At 37.2% G+C, this 18,801-nt stretch overlaps 1 protein-coding gene across 1 annotated transcript; it reads right to left on the bottom strand.

The window, feature by feature from the left end:
• Positions 1-4,038: 4,038 nt before the first annotated feature.
• Positions 4,039-7,758, bottom strand: b3gnt7 (UDP-GlcNAc:betaGal beta-1,3-N-acetylglucosaminyltransferase 7). The gene is made up of 2 exons (XM_067398505.1): positions 7,580-7,758; positions 4,039-6,416 (listed from the first exon to the last, which is right to left on the bottom strand). Coding segments are annotated over exons 1-2 (1,230 nt in total). The 5' UTR covers positions 7,582-7,758; the 3' UTR covers positions 4,039-5,188.
• Between the last annotated feature and the right edge of the window lie 11,043 nt (positions 7,759-18,801).

Raw genomic sequence — 18,801 nt, 5'->3', positions numbered from 1 at the left:
ATGTCGACTTAGTACGTCATACGATTTACCAAAGCATGTTTGTTTTTTCCCCCTCTGTGGCAGAAATGAGCTTTCATAAATATTATTTAATGGTGTTTATATGTCTCTATGTTATATGTCTATGCAGGGTTAACTTTGAAGCTCTGTTCAGTCTTTATTCATTTTCATAACCATAATTGTTAGATGAGAACACACAAAAACTTCAAAAAATGGTGCAAAGTTGAAATACAACTTGGCGATCATACCTGATACTTTTGGTCATATTTGACTTTTCAAGTGTTTTTTCAGTATGTCATAAATAAGCCCTGCGGAAAGTGCGGATGGTCACAGAGGCCTTCTCTTAGCATTGTTGTGAAACAAGTTTGTTAACGGGTTTTGTAGAGGCTCGCTGTGAAGAGCTTACAGCATTTCGACCCCAGCACTCTTCATTTACTCTCAGAAAACAGTCGGTGATCACAGCTGGGTATCAAAGCCTTTGAACTGGGGTTTTGTTCAACAGAACATCCAACCAGATCTTTTGTACTGAAGTCTATGGTTCACACATTCATTCAAATGAATGATTTAAAATTAAAAATATCTGATTAAAAAAAGATATACCTTTCAAATATTTGGGTTCAGTAAGAAGTTTTTAAAGAATTTAATACTTTTTATTCAGCATGGATGCATTAAATAAAAAAAATTAAAAAGTAGGATTTTATAACAATACAAAATAAATATTAAGTGGCTGTTTCAGCAGAAATGTTTCTCGAGCAGCAAATCATCATTTTAGAATGATTTCTGAAAGATCATTTGTGTTCATTTGTGTTAAAATGTAATTTATTCCTGTGATCAAAGCTGAATTTGCAGCATCAATCACAGGAATAAATTACATTTTAACACATTCAAAAAAAAAATAATTTGTAATAATATTTCATAATGTTACTGTTTTTATTGTATTGAAATCTATTAATAAATGTGAAAAAAAGATGCATATCTGACATATGAATAAAAATGTGCACAGCAAAAAACAAAAACAAATAATCACAAGGGACTAGAAAAGTTATAGAAATGTATGTCAAAAAGTGAGAACTTTTTATAACTCACAATTCTGACATTTTTTTCAAGAACTGTGAGATATAAACTCATAATTGCGAGGAAAAAAAGTCACTATATGGCCAAAAGTATGTGGACGCTTGAAAGCCACACGCATATCTGCTTGATGAGCATTTTATTTCAGAACCAGTGGCATTAATAGGGAGATTAATAGGGAGATGCTCCTTCGAAACAGCTTCTGGGAAACTGGAAAGGTTTTCTACTACATTTTGGAACATGGCAATTCATCCGAAAAGGGTTCCTATCGGTTTCAGGTCTAGGTTTTCAGGTGCAGATAAGTGAAGTTTTTCCAATCCAGAGTAGTTACTTTGAAAAGTAATGCATTACAATAATGTGTTACTCTCTAAAAAGTAACTAATTACTTAGTTACGTTTTCTAGGAAGTAATGTGTGGCGTTACTTTTGCATTACTGCTTTTGCGTTACCTTTCAGCTGTGTTGGCATTCTGGACTGCAGAAGAATAGGACGCAGGCGAAGAAACTTACTTCAGCAATAAAAACAATATCATTAAACACAAATGTGATGTTTATCTAAAGTCATTTTTGAATTGGATCATCGAAGGTCAGGGGCGCCGCAAAGAAATTGGTTTATAAAGTGAGATTAAATACATAAAGGCCTGGTTTCACAGACAAGGTTTAGACTAAACCACGATTGGCCTTAGTTCAATTAGTGCATTTAAGCAGCTTTTAAAAACGTACCCTAGGGAAAAAACTAAAAAACACTGCTGTGGAATGTTGAGACAAAACAATGGCACTGGCATATTTTAAGATATGTCAGTGCAAGTTGCTTTCAGTTAAAACATCTCAAGCATGCATTTTAGACTAGGACTATTAAGCCTTGTCTGTGAAATCGCTGGGGGAAGTATATATTTTTATTTAACTTTTTTTTTTGTACATTTAAAAGTAATGTGTTACTTGTTACTTGAAAAAAAGTAATCTGATCCAGACATCGGAAATAAAAATCCCAATCATAATCAGAGAGAGCTTTATTACCAACATGTCATCTCTTTATGGGCATCTCATTGGGCACTCTTTAAAAAATTGACAAATTTGGAAGCATGTTGCTGTTTGAATATTGTTTTTTATTATTATTGAAATGAAAGGGCCTTGCCAAACCCATTCATTACTAACTTTAAACTAGCACATCTGATTAGATCTCTTTAGATCGAGTTAACTATGAAACCTGTACTGCTTCATTCATTGTGCTTATGAATTCTCAGTCATGTGACATAACTTGATCAGGCATAACTTGATCTGAGTTTACAGAATCACCATTCTATGTTACTGTATAGTCAAATAAAGGGTTGCTGAACCCTCAGGCATCAAATGTCAAGATGTCTATCTTTGTGAATAGTAGTTTATAGACGGTTTTATGTTTTTTTTTCTTTGTTTTGTTTTTCATTTTTCATTTTTGTCCTTTTGTGTGTGTTTTTCAACAGTAATTTGACTTTTTAACAAGCACAATGAACAAGAAATCCTACACCATTTTTACTGGTTGTACCAACTAGGGCTGCACGATATTGGAAAAAACTGACATTGCGATATATATATATATATATATATATATATATATATATATATATATATATATGTATGTATATATATATGTATGTATATATATATATATATATATATATATATATATATATATATATATATATATATATATATATATATATATATATATATATGTATGTATATATATATATATATATATATATATATATATATATATATATATATATATATATATATATATATATATATATATATATATTACAGTATGAAAAGAAAAATCACCAGATGATTTGAATAGCTCTATTTGGAAAGAAATTATTAATTCTAGGATGACTGATATGATTTTGTAGGTGAGTGAATATGCAGATAAAATAATGAACAAATCACAAGCATAGATAAATATAATAGAACTAAGATACAAATTAAATTAAAACATTCATGACACAGAAAGCAGCAGGGGCTTCTGTCACTTTAAGACCGAACGCACAGCGTGGATCCAAAATACTGTTACACATCCGGTTTTCTTACATAATCATAAGCCATAATCAATTGTGTTTACAAAGATTTGCGATCTTTTAAGTGCATTTTAACTTGCATCACGTGCATCTGCACAGCTATGTGTGCGCAAGTTTCGCTCAAATGGTTTAAAAATCGCTTGAATGTTTAAAATGACAGGACCTAAAACACGTTGAAATGATAAAACTTTCATTGTATGATGGTCAAACTTTGCAATTAATCAGAGAATCAACCTAGATTTTGAACCGTGCTGTCTGGTCCACATTGCACATATCATGGATGCGCACATCGCGATTTCGATACTAAAACGATATATCGTGCAGCCCTTGTACCAACCCAAATGCAAATACTGTGAACTTATATATATCTTATATATATCTTAGTATTCAATAAAATCTACTATTTGACTTGTATCTACTTCAACACTGTTTAGTTGCGTACATCTTCATTTTAGGAAAATATGCAAAATAATATCAAGATTGACTATTGTAGGATTTGTGTCAAAGGGTTAGAAGGTGGAAATGTTGTGAATACATATTAAATATATTGTAAATTTCATAAATGAACTATATGATATATTGTTATATTTCAAATATATATTGTGTTTTTTATATATGCAATATTATGAAATATATACTATTATATTTTAAATATATATTTGAATTGTGTTGAAATTTTTACATTAGAAAAACTGAAAAACTCACAAGAGACAACATATTGTACATTTATATACAAAAAAATGATATATACTTCTATGTTACATCATTTCTAATACTTCAATTAAATACATAAGTACATTATGTGAAACTTTGAATTTTGGAAATCAAATTTGAGAATAACATGTATTTTATATTTGAAATATTACTTGTAAGTTATATAATATGAAATTTTAAATATATTTGAATTGTGTTGAAATATATACATTATGAAAAGCTTTTAAAAACATCTTGATGAATTGCAATTAAATACAAATACATAAATGAAAAAAATTCTAACTAATGCTCATTTTTAAACTCTTTTTAAGACTAAAAATGTGTACTTTTGACACTTCAAAAAAGATACACTGTTTTTCTTTTTGAATAAATGTTTATTTACACATAATAATCAATTTTCACCTTAGTTTGTTCATTCTAGTCATTTTTTTTTTTACACGATCAGACCATGTAGTGTTTTGCGTAACCTTCAAGTACAATTAAATATCATACACCAGAATCCGCCCCCTCTGATTCAAGGAGGTATTTCATAAATTAAGACAAAACGTACATGTACCAGACAGTTTGCTGTTTCACAGTTTTAAAGTAAACCCTCTACCAAATGCATCTCAAATCTATGGGCAAATCAAACAATGCCAATGTGTAGAGCTGAAAAGAACAAGCTTTAAAAATGATGTAACCTCTTGAAGAACAACTATCATGAAAATATATGTACATTATGTAATGTAAAATTAACATGGTCTTATTTATTGAATGCACTCTGAAAGCATGTTAAGGTAACATTCATCCACAGAGGGGCAGACTAAAACAAAAGCGGTGAGGTAGAGACTAGTTTCCTTCTATTTGTTTTTGATGTATGACTTAAAGTGACTGTTCACTCAAAAATAAAAATTCTGCCATCATTTACACACCTTATGTCTTTTTTTAAATGTAAATCTTTTTTTTTTTTAATGTAAATGGAGTCCAAAATATTACACCTCTTTGACTTTCATTGCATGGACCAAAATATGTTTGGGTTCCACAGAAGAAAGAACGTCCAACAGGTTTGGAACAACATAAGCAACATAAGGGTGTGTACATGATTTTTTTTTTTTTTTTTGGGTGACAAAAGTAAAAAAAAAAGAATAAAAAAAAATAACCCTTGACACATTATTCACATTATCCAACTTACATACTATGTCATTTGATACATAACTTAAATTAAAATATTGTTCAGAAATCTCCTCAAAAAAGGAGTACTTTGTCTTTGAGTAACCTCAAAGTTCTCTCTGCAGATCCTTCATTTCGTTTTCTTCAATTATGATTGAATTCTGAGATCCTTCAGATTTAGAAACAGTAGCAACATCTTAGACTATAAGAATTCCATTTTCTGCGAACAGATCAAGTCACTGTTGACCAGTTTCCACATGTTTATTAGATCCGGAGGAAGCAATTTATGAACCACTATCATGCTCTTAAAGAAACACGGCTCCCTGTTCAGTCGACTGGTTTTGTTCTTCACGAGCCCAAACGTTTTGAAAGCTTCGTGTTTTATTGGAGTTACTTGAAGCACCTCCAAACACATTCCAAGAAACACATCATCGATAGGATAAAGTTCCAGAGTTTCGCAAGCATCGTAGAGTTTCCGTGCCAAAGGGCCATCCATCAGGAAACCACCTCCACCGGCATACGGAGGGTACAGCGTCTTATTATACAAGGCTTGTGGGATGTAATACTTGTTTTGCTTTTTGCGAATGGGCTTGGCTTTGAAGAGAACGTCGCCAACAAACAGGTCCTTCAAGTCTTTGCTGACTTCCAGATACTCCAAGATGTTGGGAACGCTGACAAACACATCATCGTCGCCTTTGAAGATGTAGCGGGTGCTTCCGCAGTAGATGGAGAACCATTTTAGGAAGTGGATCTCCTTGAGGGTAAGATTGAAGAAGCTATCCATGAAGTCCCACTGCAGGATATCCCCGTAAATGTAATCCTCATATTCCAGAAGCTTCTGATGGTTCGCCCGTTCTTCTTCGCTGGATGACTTTCCGAGAAGGAAAAGGGTTTTGATTCTTTTTCCGTTGATCACTTGTTCTTTGCCCCAAGTTTGCCTTATGACCTCCCTCCGATCATACTGTGTTATTACTGATTTGATGACCATCAGCAAGTCTATGTCTCCAGCACACTTCTCTGGATGATTCATGAGGATGGGAAAGTATCGGCAATGCCTGTAGACCAGGAACTGCTTGAAGTTGGCTTCGAGACCTGTGAACCAATCTGATGAAGAGAAGTTGAGGTTGATGCTGCAGTTGGAGGCGGTGACGTCCCAGGTTGTAGGCCTTTGCCTTTGGGTTGTTCTTGGACCTTCTGTGTTGGACTCCATTCTTTGCATACTCTTCCAGAAGTTTATAGTAACCAAGCCCTTTTTCTGCAGCTCGCCTTCCGCCATGAGCTCCATCCGTGTTTGCCTCTCGATCCTGTCTGTCTGGAAGTCTTGTAATGAGGTGATGTTTCCTTTGTGAACCACAGTAAGCGTGATTATAGCCAGGAAGAACATCAGGCTAATACGCTTGTAAACTCTCCATCGTTCTCTTGTGGTCATCCTAGAGTCAAAAACGAGAAAAGCAAGAAATGTGATCTCCTTCTACATCATGCACAAACGGCTTAAGCAATAGGCTTATTAAAAGCCTTGAAACATGAGCAAATTATAATGAATTGCATTCAAATGGAGCTTTACATCTAAACAATAGAAATTTTATCCTGTATATAATCAGTGTTTGTCATTAAAACAACCACAGTTCTTGGCATAAACAAAAGGGGGTCCATTATAGGAAACATTTCTTTAGTTTCTTTTACATGGAATAATTGTCTTTGTTTTTTTCAAAGCGTGTAATAAGGTCTTATTACAGATACAGATGATCTGACCACAGAATGTTAATTGTGAAAATGTAATTGTATTCAGTTAAAAAAACTGAAAAAATATCTATAATCACTAAAAAAAAGTGTTGCATAACATTACATAATGTTTGGAGTCAAATGTGATCATTTGTTCAGTTATACAAATGACAAAAACAATGTTTCAAGTTAAATCTGAGTATTTGAATTCAACTATGCCTGAAATGTTACATTAAACATTAACATTGAAAATTAGTCAATTGTGTAATGTGTGTGTGTGTGTGTGTGTGTGTGTGTATATATATATATATACGTGACAGCGTTCAATTAAGTGTATTTACATATATCATACTATTTTACAGTACTGAATGACAAACTGAATGAGGTGTGGATTTGAACATTGCAAACCACAGATGTTGTTGCTAACCCCTATACCATTATGTTATACATTTTATAATATATTAATATTGTTATTATATATATATATATATATATATATATATATATATATATATATATATATATATATATATATATATAAATAACAGTCGCCAAGCTAGGCAAATTTTGAGTTTCATGTAGGTAATATAAAGACTAATAAAATCGTTAATCTTTAACAACTTAACCAAACCCCAACCCTTGAGTAACATGTTAATTATTATTACTCGGTGCTTAAACGTATAATTAGCCTACACTGTAACAAGGACATCTTAAAATAAAGTGTAACCAAATGAATATTAACAAAACGGTAAAATTTTACAATATGTTCTGATTTGTTAACATTATTCAATGCATTATAAAGTGTTACCGTATTTTAAAGTGTTACCAACGACATAACAATCAAACAAACACTTATCGAACATATACTCACATTTTGAGTTTGTCTTGTCTGTATTTTATTTTATATAAGATAAGTGAAATAGGTCTTCTGCTCTTCAGATGAAATAGTCTCTTTAGTCAATCCGGTGCATAGTTTCACTTAAGACTGAAAAGAAACGCGACACAAGACGAAAAAAAAAACAAACAAAAAAAAAAACTCCGAAGCACGGAGTTTCATGTGAAGATGTGAATGCACAACATACTTGAAATGTCTGCCGGTTTCTTTTAAAGCGTGCGTGCCTCAGATGCAAATGAGGGGATAGATGACCCCGCCCACCACACGCTCACACCCAAAACCAGAAGAACCTTTCAAATTAAAATGTTGCTTCAGGCAAAACCAAGTTATTTGCGATTGAGATGACTTGTAAAAAGTGTCCTAATATATATATATATATATATATATATATATATATATATATATATATATATATATATATATATATATATATATATATATATATATAAACATAGAAATGCAAAAGTGGATATATTTGTTTATACTCAATCTGAAACTGCAAATTTGACCCCAGCAGTCTGAAGTAAAACTATGAACATTTCTCTAATACCCACCTTGCTTAGGTCAGGATTTATGAATTGACGTATGTCAATAAATTACCAAAAGGTTGTGTGTCAAACACTCCTTCTCCACTGGAAGCTTGCTTTATGCGTGTGCAAATGCAAATGTTTGAATCAGCAGAAAGGATATTGAAGAAAGGATAGTGATATAAAATTAGGATAGACTTACTCTGATGCAAAAACTTGCGTCATTTTTAGTGGCACATTGGAGTAAGTTTATATAGTAATATAAAGTATAGTAATATAAAGTAATATATAGTAGTATAGTCCCTCTATATAGTAATAAAGCAAAATAAAACAAGATTTATGTGTTCATCAAATGCCAAATAGGAAAAAAAAACTATTTATTTTACAAAATATATATATTTTTTATCTATAAATATAGAAATATATCAATATTTAAAAAAAAAAAATGTTTTTTTATCATTAAATATTTTGAAGAAGGAAAAAAACATTTGGGGGTGTCAAATGACTTGGTTTAAGCAAAATTGATTTACCTCCCTGAATCAAGTGTGTTTAGCTTTTTGGTCACAGAAATGAAGTCAAAGCACAATACGAGGAAACCAGCTGCACAACATAATGAGTCACCATCCAGGTGCTTGTGGAATTGCCTGGTATGGCAAGTGGAAAGCAGTGAGTCGGCAATAGAGTAGAAAGTAGAGTACAGTAGAGTGCAAAGTTTTTATGCAGATTTGTATACATTTTACAAATCAAACATCATTGTGTTTTCATTGAAGTATGAAGTGCAGAAGTCCATTGAAACTTCTGAAGTGCAGAATCCAGTCTCAGTGAAGGCCCTTGTGTTCGGTGTCGCTGTGAAGGGCCCTCAATGTCAGTGTGCTCACGAACACTCCGTCAGCCATGTTTATCTGGAGACGGTGGTGTGCTTTACTGATAACAGACGCTGTCATGTACAGCCAGCACTTCCTTCTCCCCCCCTGTGAGTGTTGCTTTGGGTGCTTTTGTGCCCTTTTTTTATTTTTATTTTTTTTAAGATCACATTAACACTTGGAAACTTTTACCTTTACCAGTTTTTTTGCTGTATTTCAAATGCCTTTTATGTTTATATTTTATGGTTTCACCCGTGACCCAGAATCCATAATAAAAATGCTACGGTATCACTTTAGAATACTGTTATTAATGTGTATAATTAATGTCATTAATGTTAAAGTATTTTAAAGTGCTACCAAATGTTCTAACATTTTTAAAACTATAATTTAAAAGAGCAAAATAAACAAACCATGCCTATTATTATATTGGTACTAAGGGGCCCAAAAGTGTACCAAGAAAATATCCGTCATACCATCACACCACCAGCAGCAGCCTGAACCACTGATACAAGGCTGAATGGATCCATACTTTCATGTTGTTTATTCCAAATTCTGACCCTAACATCTGAATGTCATAGCAGAAATAGAGACACATCAGACCAGGCATCTTATATTGTCCAGTTTTGGTGAGCACATGTGAACTGTAGCTTCAGTTTCCTGTTCTTAAATGACAGGAGTGGCAGCCAGTGTGTCTTCTGTTTTTGTAGCCCTTTTCTGCAGACCGCGGTTGTTATTTGTGTTACTGTTGCCTTTCTATCAGCTAGAACCCGTCTGGCCATTCTCCTATAGCCTCTGGCATCAACAAGGCCTTTTTTTTCCCCTCTGGTTCTTCCTGAGCAGTCTCTGGCTGACGTTAACACACACACACACACACAAACACAAACACACACACACACACAGATATTTCAGAGAGAGGTCCTACAGTCATGGCACGAAGCAACATTAAGCATAAATCCTCGAAATCTAAAGCAGATGCATTTCCCAGAATGCACTGGGATTAACTTCCTGGAGAAAAAACAAAAAAACAAAATGTTGTTCAATACACTATTTGTATGACATATAGAGTTGCAGCCTATGTAAAGTGCTCCAAATCAGGTCATTTCATGTGCTGCATTCTCTAGGCATTTCTCAATGTCAAGGATACTTCCTTGGCAGGACTGGGCCTTCCAAGTCACTTCCTTCAGAGGCTAGGCGAGGCTCCTCTTTAGCATTCGGAGAACACGTAAATGGAACAGACTACCCCCCGGTAAACAGCTGCTTGTTTTCTACATGGAGACGTATGAACGCCTCCGTTTGTTCCTTGGTCCCTGTTAAAAAAGACGAGAAAGCTATGAATAACGCTGTGAATGGTATAATATTAACGTTTAATTACTTTGGACAACTTAACTAGTTATTTATAAAAGAAATGCCGGTGATGGCAACCAAGCCAATTGTTAAATGACAGTCCGGTTCAGTTAGCCATCAATAACGTAATTTGTATTTGTATAATTTATAATATCAATACGGTAGTAATTTGTACTGGCATTTAAACGTTAAACTTTATTTATCTGACATATTTACTACAGTTATAACAAATGTTTGGTAACGTAAATATACTTACATTTGAAAGCATTGCCTAACGTCCAACATTTTTTTAAACATTTTTGAACAAGATTGCAAAGCTGCGCGCATAGGATTGTGGGTGATTTGAGAGCGCGAAGGCTACACATATGCATCCTTTACTGTGTATGGGATATTTTTCGAACGAAGGACTCAGTCCTTGTTTGAAATTTCGAGGATCCTCGACATTGGAACAGTCCTTGGACGAATGTCGATGACGTAGCATCCTCGAAATTCTGGCTTCCGAGGATCCTTCCTTGACATTGAGAAACGCCTTCTGTGTTTCACTCAGTTTAGTGCACAGTTTCAAAGCCATTCAAAGTTCACTTCACTGTTCAGAACTGTGCTGATGATGAAATTTGGGTCACATTGACTGTCCATGAGCTGGAGTGAAACACAGACATGGGAAGTATCCTATTGCATATTTTCCACGTTCCACTTTATCTAGTGCACAGTTGAGTGTGGAAGCCATTCAAAGTACACTCACTGACTGTAAGTGGGGACTGATGCATTTGGCGTGTACGTACTACCCAGTGGACATTTGTTTTCGAACACTTGTTCTTGCAGAAGATCACGTGGACACAGAAATAGGGCTGCATACGAATAGTGTGCTCAAACTGGGCTGATGAAATTTGCGTCATGTGGACCGCTCCTGAGCTGGAGTGTTTACTTTTGCATATTTGCATATGTCTTTGTTTGTGTGTGTGTGTGTGTGTGTGCGTGTGTGTGTAGCATGGTGTACACCAAGGCACTTTCAAAGAATATATTACCATAGCATATGTCCAAAAATGTAGAATATATTTTTTATGACAAACAGAAATAAGTAATATGTGTTTCACATGATAGCTGTTGCTGTAATTTAGTATGACTGAAATGATTTATTGACCATTAATAGGTCATTGCACTATAAAAACATCCTGTAAGAACTCAAATCTTTCTCTTTAGTCTAAAAACAGCTTATATTAAAGCCAGTCTGGTAAAACGAAGTTCTGGAATGAGCTACTTTATGACGTAATAGTGTGGCTAAGCACCTCCTCGGCAGAAGAAAATCAACGCCTGCTTCTACATCACTGCCCGTTTAGCCCCACCCACCAATTCACGCATTATTAGTTGGTAAATAATGAGAAAGGAAAGTGCAGGTCTACACAGAAACCAAACCATAAAGATGGCTTTGAAAACAACAAGACGCTGTACAGTGCCAAGTTGTGGAAAAGCACAGTTTTTGCATTGCCTTCCTACTGATGCAAATGTTAGCAAAGAGTGGATGAACTATATTTTTAATTAAGTTCTAGACCGCATCAGTAAGAACTTGATCCTTTGTTCACTTCATTTTACTGCGGATTCATTTACAAACAAGGCACAATTCGATGCAGGATTTTCAGCAAGACTGAAAGTAAAAGATGATTCTGTGCCAACTATATTGGATCCGACAGTAAGGTCGCACCACACAAGTGTGAGTAACTGTTTTTATTACGTAGTCACTATTGGTTTGTCTGTTATTACAGATCGCTTGATATGTACTGACTATTTATGCGTTCTAAAATTGATTAAATTATTTACAAAAAGCGATCAAAGAACACTTCCTTTGTAATGGCTGAAGCTGTCAATCACACAGCACAAGTTTAGCTGAACTCGCCAAAACAACTGTTATAAATCTCTAACTGTATTTACACTGTGTTAGTAATGAGGCATTTATGAGAGTGCAGATATCAAGTTCCAATGACATGATCAATGTGGCTGTCTGTCATCGGTTGCAATGCTCATTGCTGCAAGCTTCTATGTGATGGGAGTAGACCTAAATATAGTGCTATTATCAACACTTTTCATGATTAATCTTGACAGCTGTAGCTCCTAATAGTAAAAACATGGTAAAGTTTTCGAAGTGGGGGTTCAATCCCAAACTGCCTGGCAGCACCAGTTCCACATTTAAGACTTATTTCATATTCAACATGTCAGCCAATCACAGAAGTGGGTGTTTACACTGAAGTCTCACAGCAGACACGCCTCTTCAAACAGAGCGTTCAGACCAGAAGGCTAATTTCAGGGTAGAAAAATAGCCTTTTATTTCTAAATTATGACAATTTTTGATGTAAAAATCTACATTATAAGTTCACCTAAGGAAACACTATGAAATAATTAAAAATGCAGTTCATGACCCCTTTAAACATTCAGGCTTGAAGCAACACAAGAGGGCTTTTTCACACTTGAAACAATTATCCCTGGGTCATTCTAAACCCCGGGAAAACGGAATCCTGGGTCATCTTGCTTCACGTTTGTCACGTCTGTTTTGGGTTTTGTTTCATGTTCATAATTCATGTCTTTTATTTTGTAGTCATGGTTCCTTTGTTTCCTGTCATGTGCTTCCCTAGTCTCATGTTTCATGTTCTGATTTGTTCCCTTGTTTTCTGTCACATTCTCATTGGTTCTTTGGTTCATTGTTATTTAGACAGTCTTTGTGCCTAAATAGCCCTCATGTTACCATTCTCTCTTGTCTGGCTTTGTTTGTGTCATCCTACTGTTGATGAGTTGTTTATGTTTATGCTCATGTCTAGTCAAGACTTTGTTTTGCTCACTTTGGTTTATTTCCAATAAACTGGGAAATACATGAAGCAAAATTTGCCTGTGAACACTTTAAATACAATATAAGTAGGGCTAAATCCAGGTGATCAGTCCTAAAACATGTAAAGATTTTATATATAAGATACAATATTGTCAGAACACAGACAGAGGCAGACAGGTAAGTGTGAAACAGGTTGTTTATTAGAAACAGAGGCACGGAAACTGGCAGACGGTGAATGCAGGTGAGTATTTGCACAAGCACAGTCAATTAGCTGGAATAGTAATAGAGGAATTCCACCCAGGGGAGGAATTGGCTCCAGCTGCCTTGGTTTCTGTGACAATACAACCTCAGGTATCTCCTGATTTCCTGAATCTTGCGCTCAGTCTGGCCATTGGTCTTCAGATGGTATCCTGTGGGTAGGCTCACTGATACTCCCAGGAGCTTGAAGAAGGCTTGCCAAACTCTGGATATGAACTGAAGTCCGCGGTCAGAAACGTTGTCTTCAGGGATGCTGAAATGACGAAAGACGATGGTGCAGGAACAGAATCCCCAAGTGAACTGCCTGGGTATCCAGAGCCCAGAGATGTGTGAGCTAAGTCTATGAGGGGCTGATGATGGGCCGGTGGAACATAGAGGAGCCCCTCAAGACCTCCTGGTGGAGCAGGATCGGAGAGGTTAGCCTGGGAAATCCGTTGGTTGATGGACCACAGAATAGGGCTGACGATCATGGCTGGAGGGAGGACGGGTTAAGGAGAGGGGCATTCTGTATCAGGCTGGTGCAAACGGGATAAGGCGTCCGCCTTACAATTCTTGTTACCAGGACGATAGGAGACCGTGAAATTAAATCTGGTGAAGAAGAGAGCCCAGCAAGCTTGGCGAGGGTTGAGTCTCTTCGCTTCTCGGAGGCATTCAAGGTTTCGGTGATCCGTTATGACCTCGAACTGGTAATTGGCTCCCTCCAGCCAGTGTCTCCATTCCTCCAGAGCTAACTTGATGGCGAGGAGTTCTCGATTCCCAATGTCGTAGTTTTGCTCCACCGGGGATAGCTTCTAGAGTTCTGGAGTTGAGGTGGATCACCCTGCCGCTGTGACAACACCACCCCGACTCCAGTGGATGAGGCGTCGACTTCAACGACGAATGGGAGATCTGGATTGGGGTGTATCAGAATCGGAGTGGTGAGGAAAGCTTCCTGGAGCGGATGGAAGGCTTCTTGGGCAGATGGAGTCCAGGACAGAGACTTGGGCCAGCCCTTGAGGAGACTGTAATTGTGGATGAAGCAACGGTAGAAATTGGCAAACCCAAGAAGTGCTGTAACGCTTTCACTGTAGTGGGTAATGGCCAGTTGCGGATGGTTTTCACCTTCCTCTGGTCCATCCGGATGCCATGTTTGTCAATGATGTAGCCAAGGAAATGTACAGTGGTGGTGTGGAACTGGCACTTCTCCAGGTTGAGGTAGAGGTTATTTTGGCGAAACTTCTTAAGGATCTGGGAGACGTGGTGGCGATGTTCGTGAGTAGATGAGAATGTCATCTATGTGGACTATGACGAACTGATGGAGGTATCGGCCAGTCCCATGGCCGATGAGGTGGTAATTGGGTGGCCGACAGATGTGACCACAACCCAGCAGCTTTCCTTGGATGGTTTGTATTTTGAGGTCCTGTGTGCAGCGTTTACGTCGTACGTTCAGTTTCTGGATAATTTGGTTGCTGATGAAGTTCACTGCTGAGCCGGAGTCGATGAGGGCTTGCGCTGAAACACAGACATGAGGGTTTAGGATATGCACAGTCGTTCTTGTAAGAGGAGCAATTAGAGCGGGTAGTTGAATTGTACTCACTGCTGGGCGTGGTGGTAGGATGGGGCAGGCAGCGATGACATGGTCTTCTCCCCCACAGTATAAACATAGATGTTGAAGAATTCTCCTCTGAAGCTCCACCTGAGTTAGGCGACAGGAATCCTCCTGCATCAGTTCAGGTGCTGGAAGGGCGACCAATGGTACGGTGGGCAGTGGAGTTACAGTGGTATTTTTAAGTGAGCATCCAGAAAAACGTTGGGCCACACGGATGGTTTTCTGAATGAGATTTTCCAGCCCCATAGAATCATTGTAATCTACCATTAATTGTTTGACGTGAATTGAGACCTTGACATTAGGCAGTGATGAGTGCTGTTTCGTTCCAGCCGCTAGCAGCCGTTAAATTAGGAAACCGGAGGGCGTACATACTGACTGACTCATCACCTTGATGTAAGCTGTAAAGTTGGTCGTTTACCGAAAGATCAGCAGTACTTTGTCCGAAAACTTCCCGGAAGTGACTGAAGAAGGCTGTGATGGTAGATGTTACGGGGGCATTGGATTCCCATAGGGGTTGAGCCCACTGTATTGCTAGGTCTAAGAGAAGAGAGATTATGAACGCCACCCGGGCGCGCTTCGAAGAGAAAAGTTGAGACTGTGCTTGGAGGTATAGCGAACACTGCAGGAGGAACCCACTGCAATCCTCCACCGCACTGGAGAATGTCACTGGTCGGGCCATGGGACTGACAGAGGCAGCGGGAGAAGCAGCGGGTGCTGGGTGAAGGAGTGACTGATGGACGGCATGCACAAGATCTGCTGGGACTGTTGGTGAAGTGCTTGTGGGTGACGATTGGAGTGAGGTTCGTACTGCGTTGACCAGGACGGCGAATGGATCTGTAGGCCGATCCCCACCAGAATCCGTGGTGTTCTGCATGAGGTCTGGTCTTCTGTCAGAACACAGACGGAGGCAGACAGGTAAGTGTAAAACAGGTTGTTTATTAGAAACAGAGGCATGGAAACTGGCAGGTGAGTATTTGCACAAGCACTTAGCTGGAGTAAAAATAGAGGAATGTGTCTTAGCAAGAACAGAATCGCCAAGGGAAGACGAACAGACAAAAGAAGATGAGAGGAAGGGGACAGGGATAGCTCAGGTCCAAATGACAAGACCAGACAATGAAGTGCAAGGAGTGTGAGTCTTTATAGTGTGTCTGATGATGTGCAGGTGCTGGTGATTAGAATTTAGGAGACTGTGAACGAGTGGGTGGAGTGTGTAGATCTGGTGATGATGTGTTGGTGTTAGTAGGTGCTGGCTGTGACTCTGTGACAAATATTTAATTGATGAGTGGTCAATACAATATATGATTTTACAACAAAATTCAACATATTGACAAAATGATAACTGCAAATCCATGTTTCTCTGCCTGGAGTCCAGTTGTTTCTGTGAATTGCAGCGATCCATTTGCTTCTGTTTTCATTAGCTTTCAGCAATCTGTAAAAATATACCTCAGATTTATTTTCAAATCTATTTGTACAGTGAATCGCAAAGCTCTATCCTGTTTTGAATACATTTTGTTTGTTTTTAGTGGCATTCACGCTCAGTGTTGGAGGTAACACATTACAAGTAACTTGAGTTATGTAATCAGATTACTTATTTCAAGTAGCTAGTAAAGTAACACATTACTTTTCCAATTTACAACAAAATATCTTTTACTTTTTAAAATAAGTAACGCAAGTTATTTGATTGACACATTTATTGACTGACAGCTCTCCTGTCCCCATGTTGAGAGAAATAAAGTGCAGATATGTTGTGTGCGCTGTGAACATGATGGTTATTGTAATTCTAGACTAAATGTGAACATGCATTTACTCATCTCACTTGCATGAAAACATTTAGTATTCCACAAATTGAATAAAGGGTGACATGCAAACTCTGAATTTTACGCAAACCTGTAACAATTATATATATATATATATATATATATATATTTAAATACACAAATATACTTTATGTATTTAATCTCACTTTATTAACCAATGTCTTTGCTGCTGACCTTTGATGCTCCATTTCAACCATACTAATAGGCAAAAATACTTTAGATTAGATTTAGAAATAAGAGTGTTGAACTTTCTTCTCCTGTTTCCTATTCTTTAATCCAGAATGGCAGCACATCCAAAAGGTTTATTTGAGCTGCGCCCTCAACTGAACATGTGTAAATATGCATTTCCTTCAGCCTGAAGCTTGTTTGTTTCACTTCTGGTGTGAAAGGGCTTGTACAGTGGCCAAAAATAGAACTTTTTTTGTTGTTATTAAAAATCAAATAAACAAACAAGCAAGCCCAGCCCAGGTGAGAAAAAGTAATGCAAAGTAATGTAACGCATTACTTTTCATAAAAAGTAACTAAATAACGCAATTAATTACTTTTTTAGAGAGTAACGCAATATTGTAATGCATTATTTTCTCCAACATTGTTCACGCTGAAAACCAATGCTGCCAATCAGTCTTTTTGCCACTCAGTGGGCGTAACCGCAGTCACTCCGGCCGATGGTGATGTCACGTGCATACCCTCTATTCATAAACTGCCATTTCGCACCATATGTTTCTAAACCCTGGGTTAATGTCATTAACCCTGGGTTAACGCTGGGACAAACGCTGCATGCGATATGTTTACGTAAAGGCACTGGGCATTGTGAATCCTCATATTATATATTGCCGACAGTACTATCAAGTTTATCCTGAATGGACTTTGCGGACTATAAAGCGAAGAATGAAACGATTTCTTCTTCACTCCAGTTGTCACGATTTTTGTCACCATTTGACATTGTTTCACATCTAACTCTGACAGTACTGTTTATACAACCTGCTGTGTTTCCTTCACTATCCAAAACACGTGTTGTCGGTTACTAAGCATCTAGTAATAACATTTCAACACCTCACTATACAAGTCTGGCACCACAATGCGGGGTTAACACCGCAAAATTGAAGCTAACCCTGTTTTGGAGCAGAAGTGAGAAAAGTTCCTTTACCAGGGGTTAAAAGGGGTTTAGAACCATGATAACCAGGTATTGAGTGCATTCTTAGTATAACACTTTTTTGAAAGATAAACTGTCATTAATAAATGTTTTACATAAATGTTTTGAACTAAAGGTTGAAGGATTCAGCTGCTTCATTTTTCAAGCTTTCATCTGTATGGTTGTCACAATGCCAAGGCCTGCAGGAAATCTGCAAATGTAAGGTACAACACAGCTGAGGATTCAGATGTTTGGTACTCCATCATGCCGAGCTCAGCTTGAGTCATAAAAACATGTCCATAGAGCTTGTCCCCTGTGGACAAGTCTAACCTCACCAGGAATTCTGTTCCAAAGAGCACAGCGTTCCATAAGCAGGACAGTTTCCGCTAAAAGGACACTGCTATACTTTTGACATCTTCTGATCTAGTAACTCTGCAATCTTTCTTTGGGATCTGCTAAGACAAGCCCAGTTTCATCTATCATGAACAAATAACTTTCCTTTGGACTTCCTCATTCCCAAGAGGCCGCAGATCAGATTGGACAATAAAATCTGTTGGGCACACTCATCTGCCAAGAGCTGGTGGCAAAGGAGGTGTTGCTTTAGGGGACAGAAAAATAGGGACTTATGGACCAAATATGGTCCAATTTCAGGTCAAAGGTGGGGTGGGGGGTGCAGGAAAAATCCCACTGAAGCACAGGATGCACATGGACAGACCATGACAACTACAGCAGGAAATGGGGGGAGAACAAAAGGAAAGAAAGGATTGTGGGATGCAGCTGAAGTGAGATTAAATAATTCCTGTTTTTCAGTGCTGTTTTTGTGTCCCATTTTGGTAGTGCACCATGCAGGAAGC

Source organism: Chanodichthys erythropterus, chromosome 10 (genome assembly GCF_024489055.1).
Source record: "Chanodichthys erythropterus isolate Z2021 chromosome 10, ASM2448905v1, whole genome shotgun sequence".
Lineage (NCBI taxonomy): Eukaryota > Metazoa > Chordata > Actinopteri > Cypriniformes > Xenocyprididae > Chanodichthys > Chanodichthys erythropterus.
The sequence above is the reverse complement of the archived record's forward strand: the minus strand, read 5'-3'. Positions and strand labels throughout refer to the sequence as shown.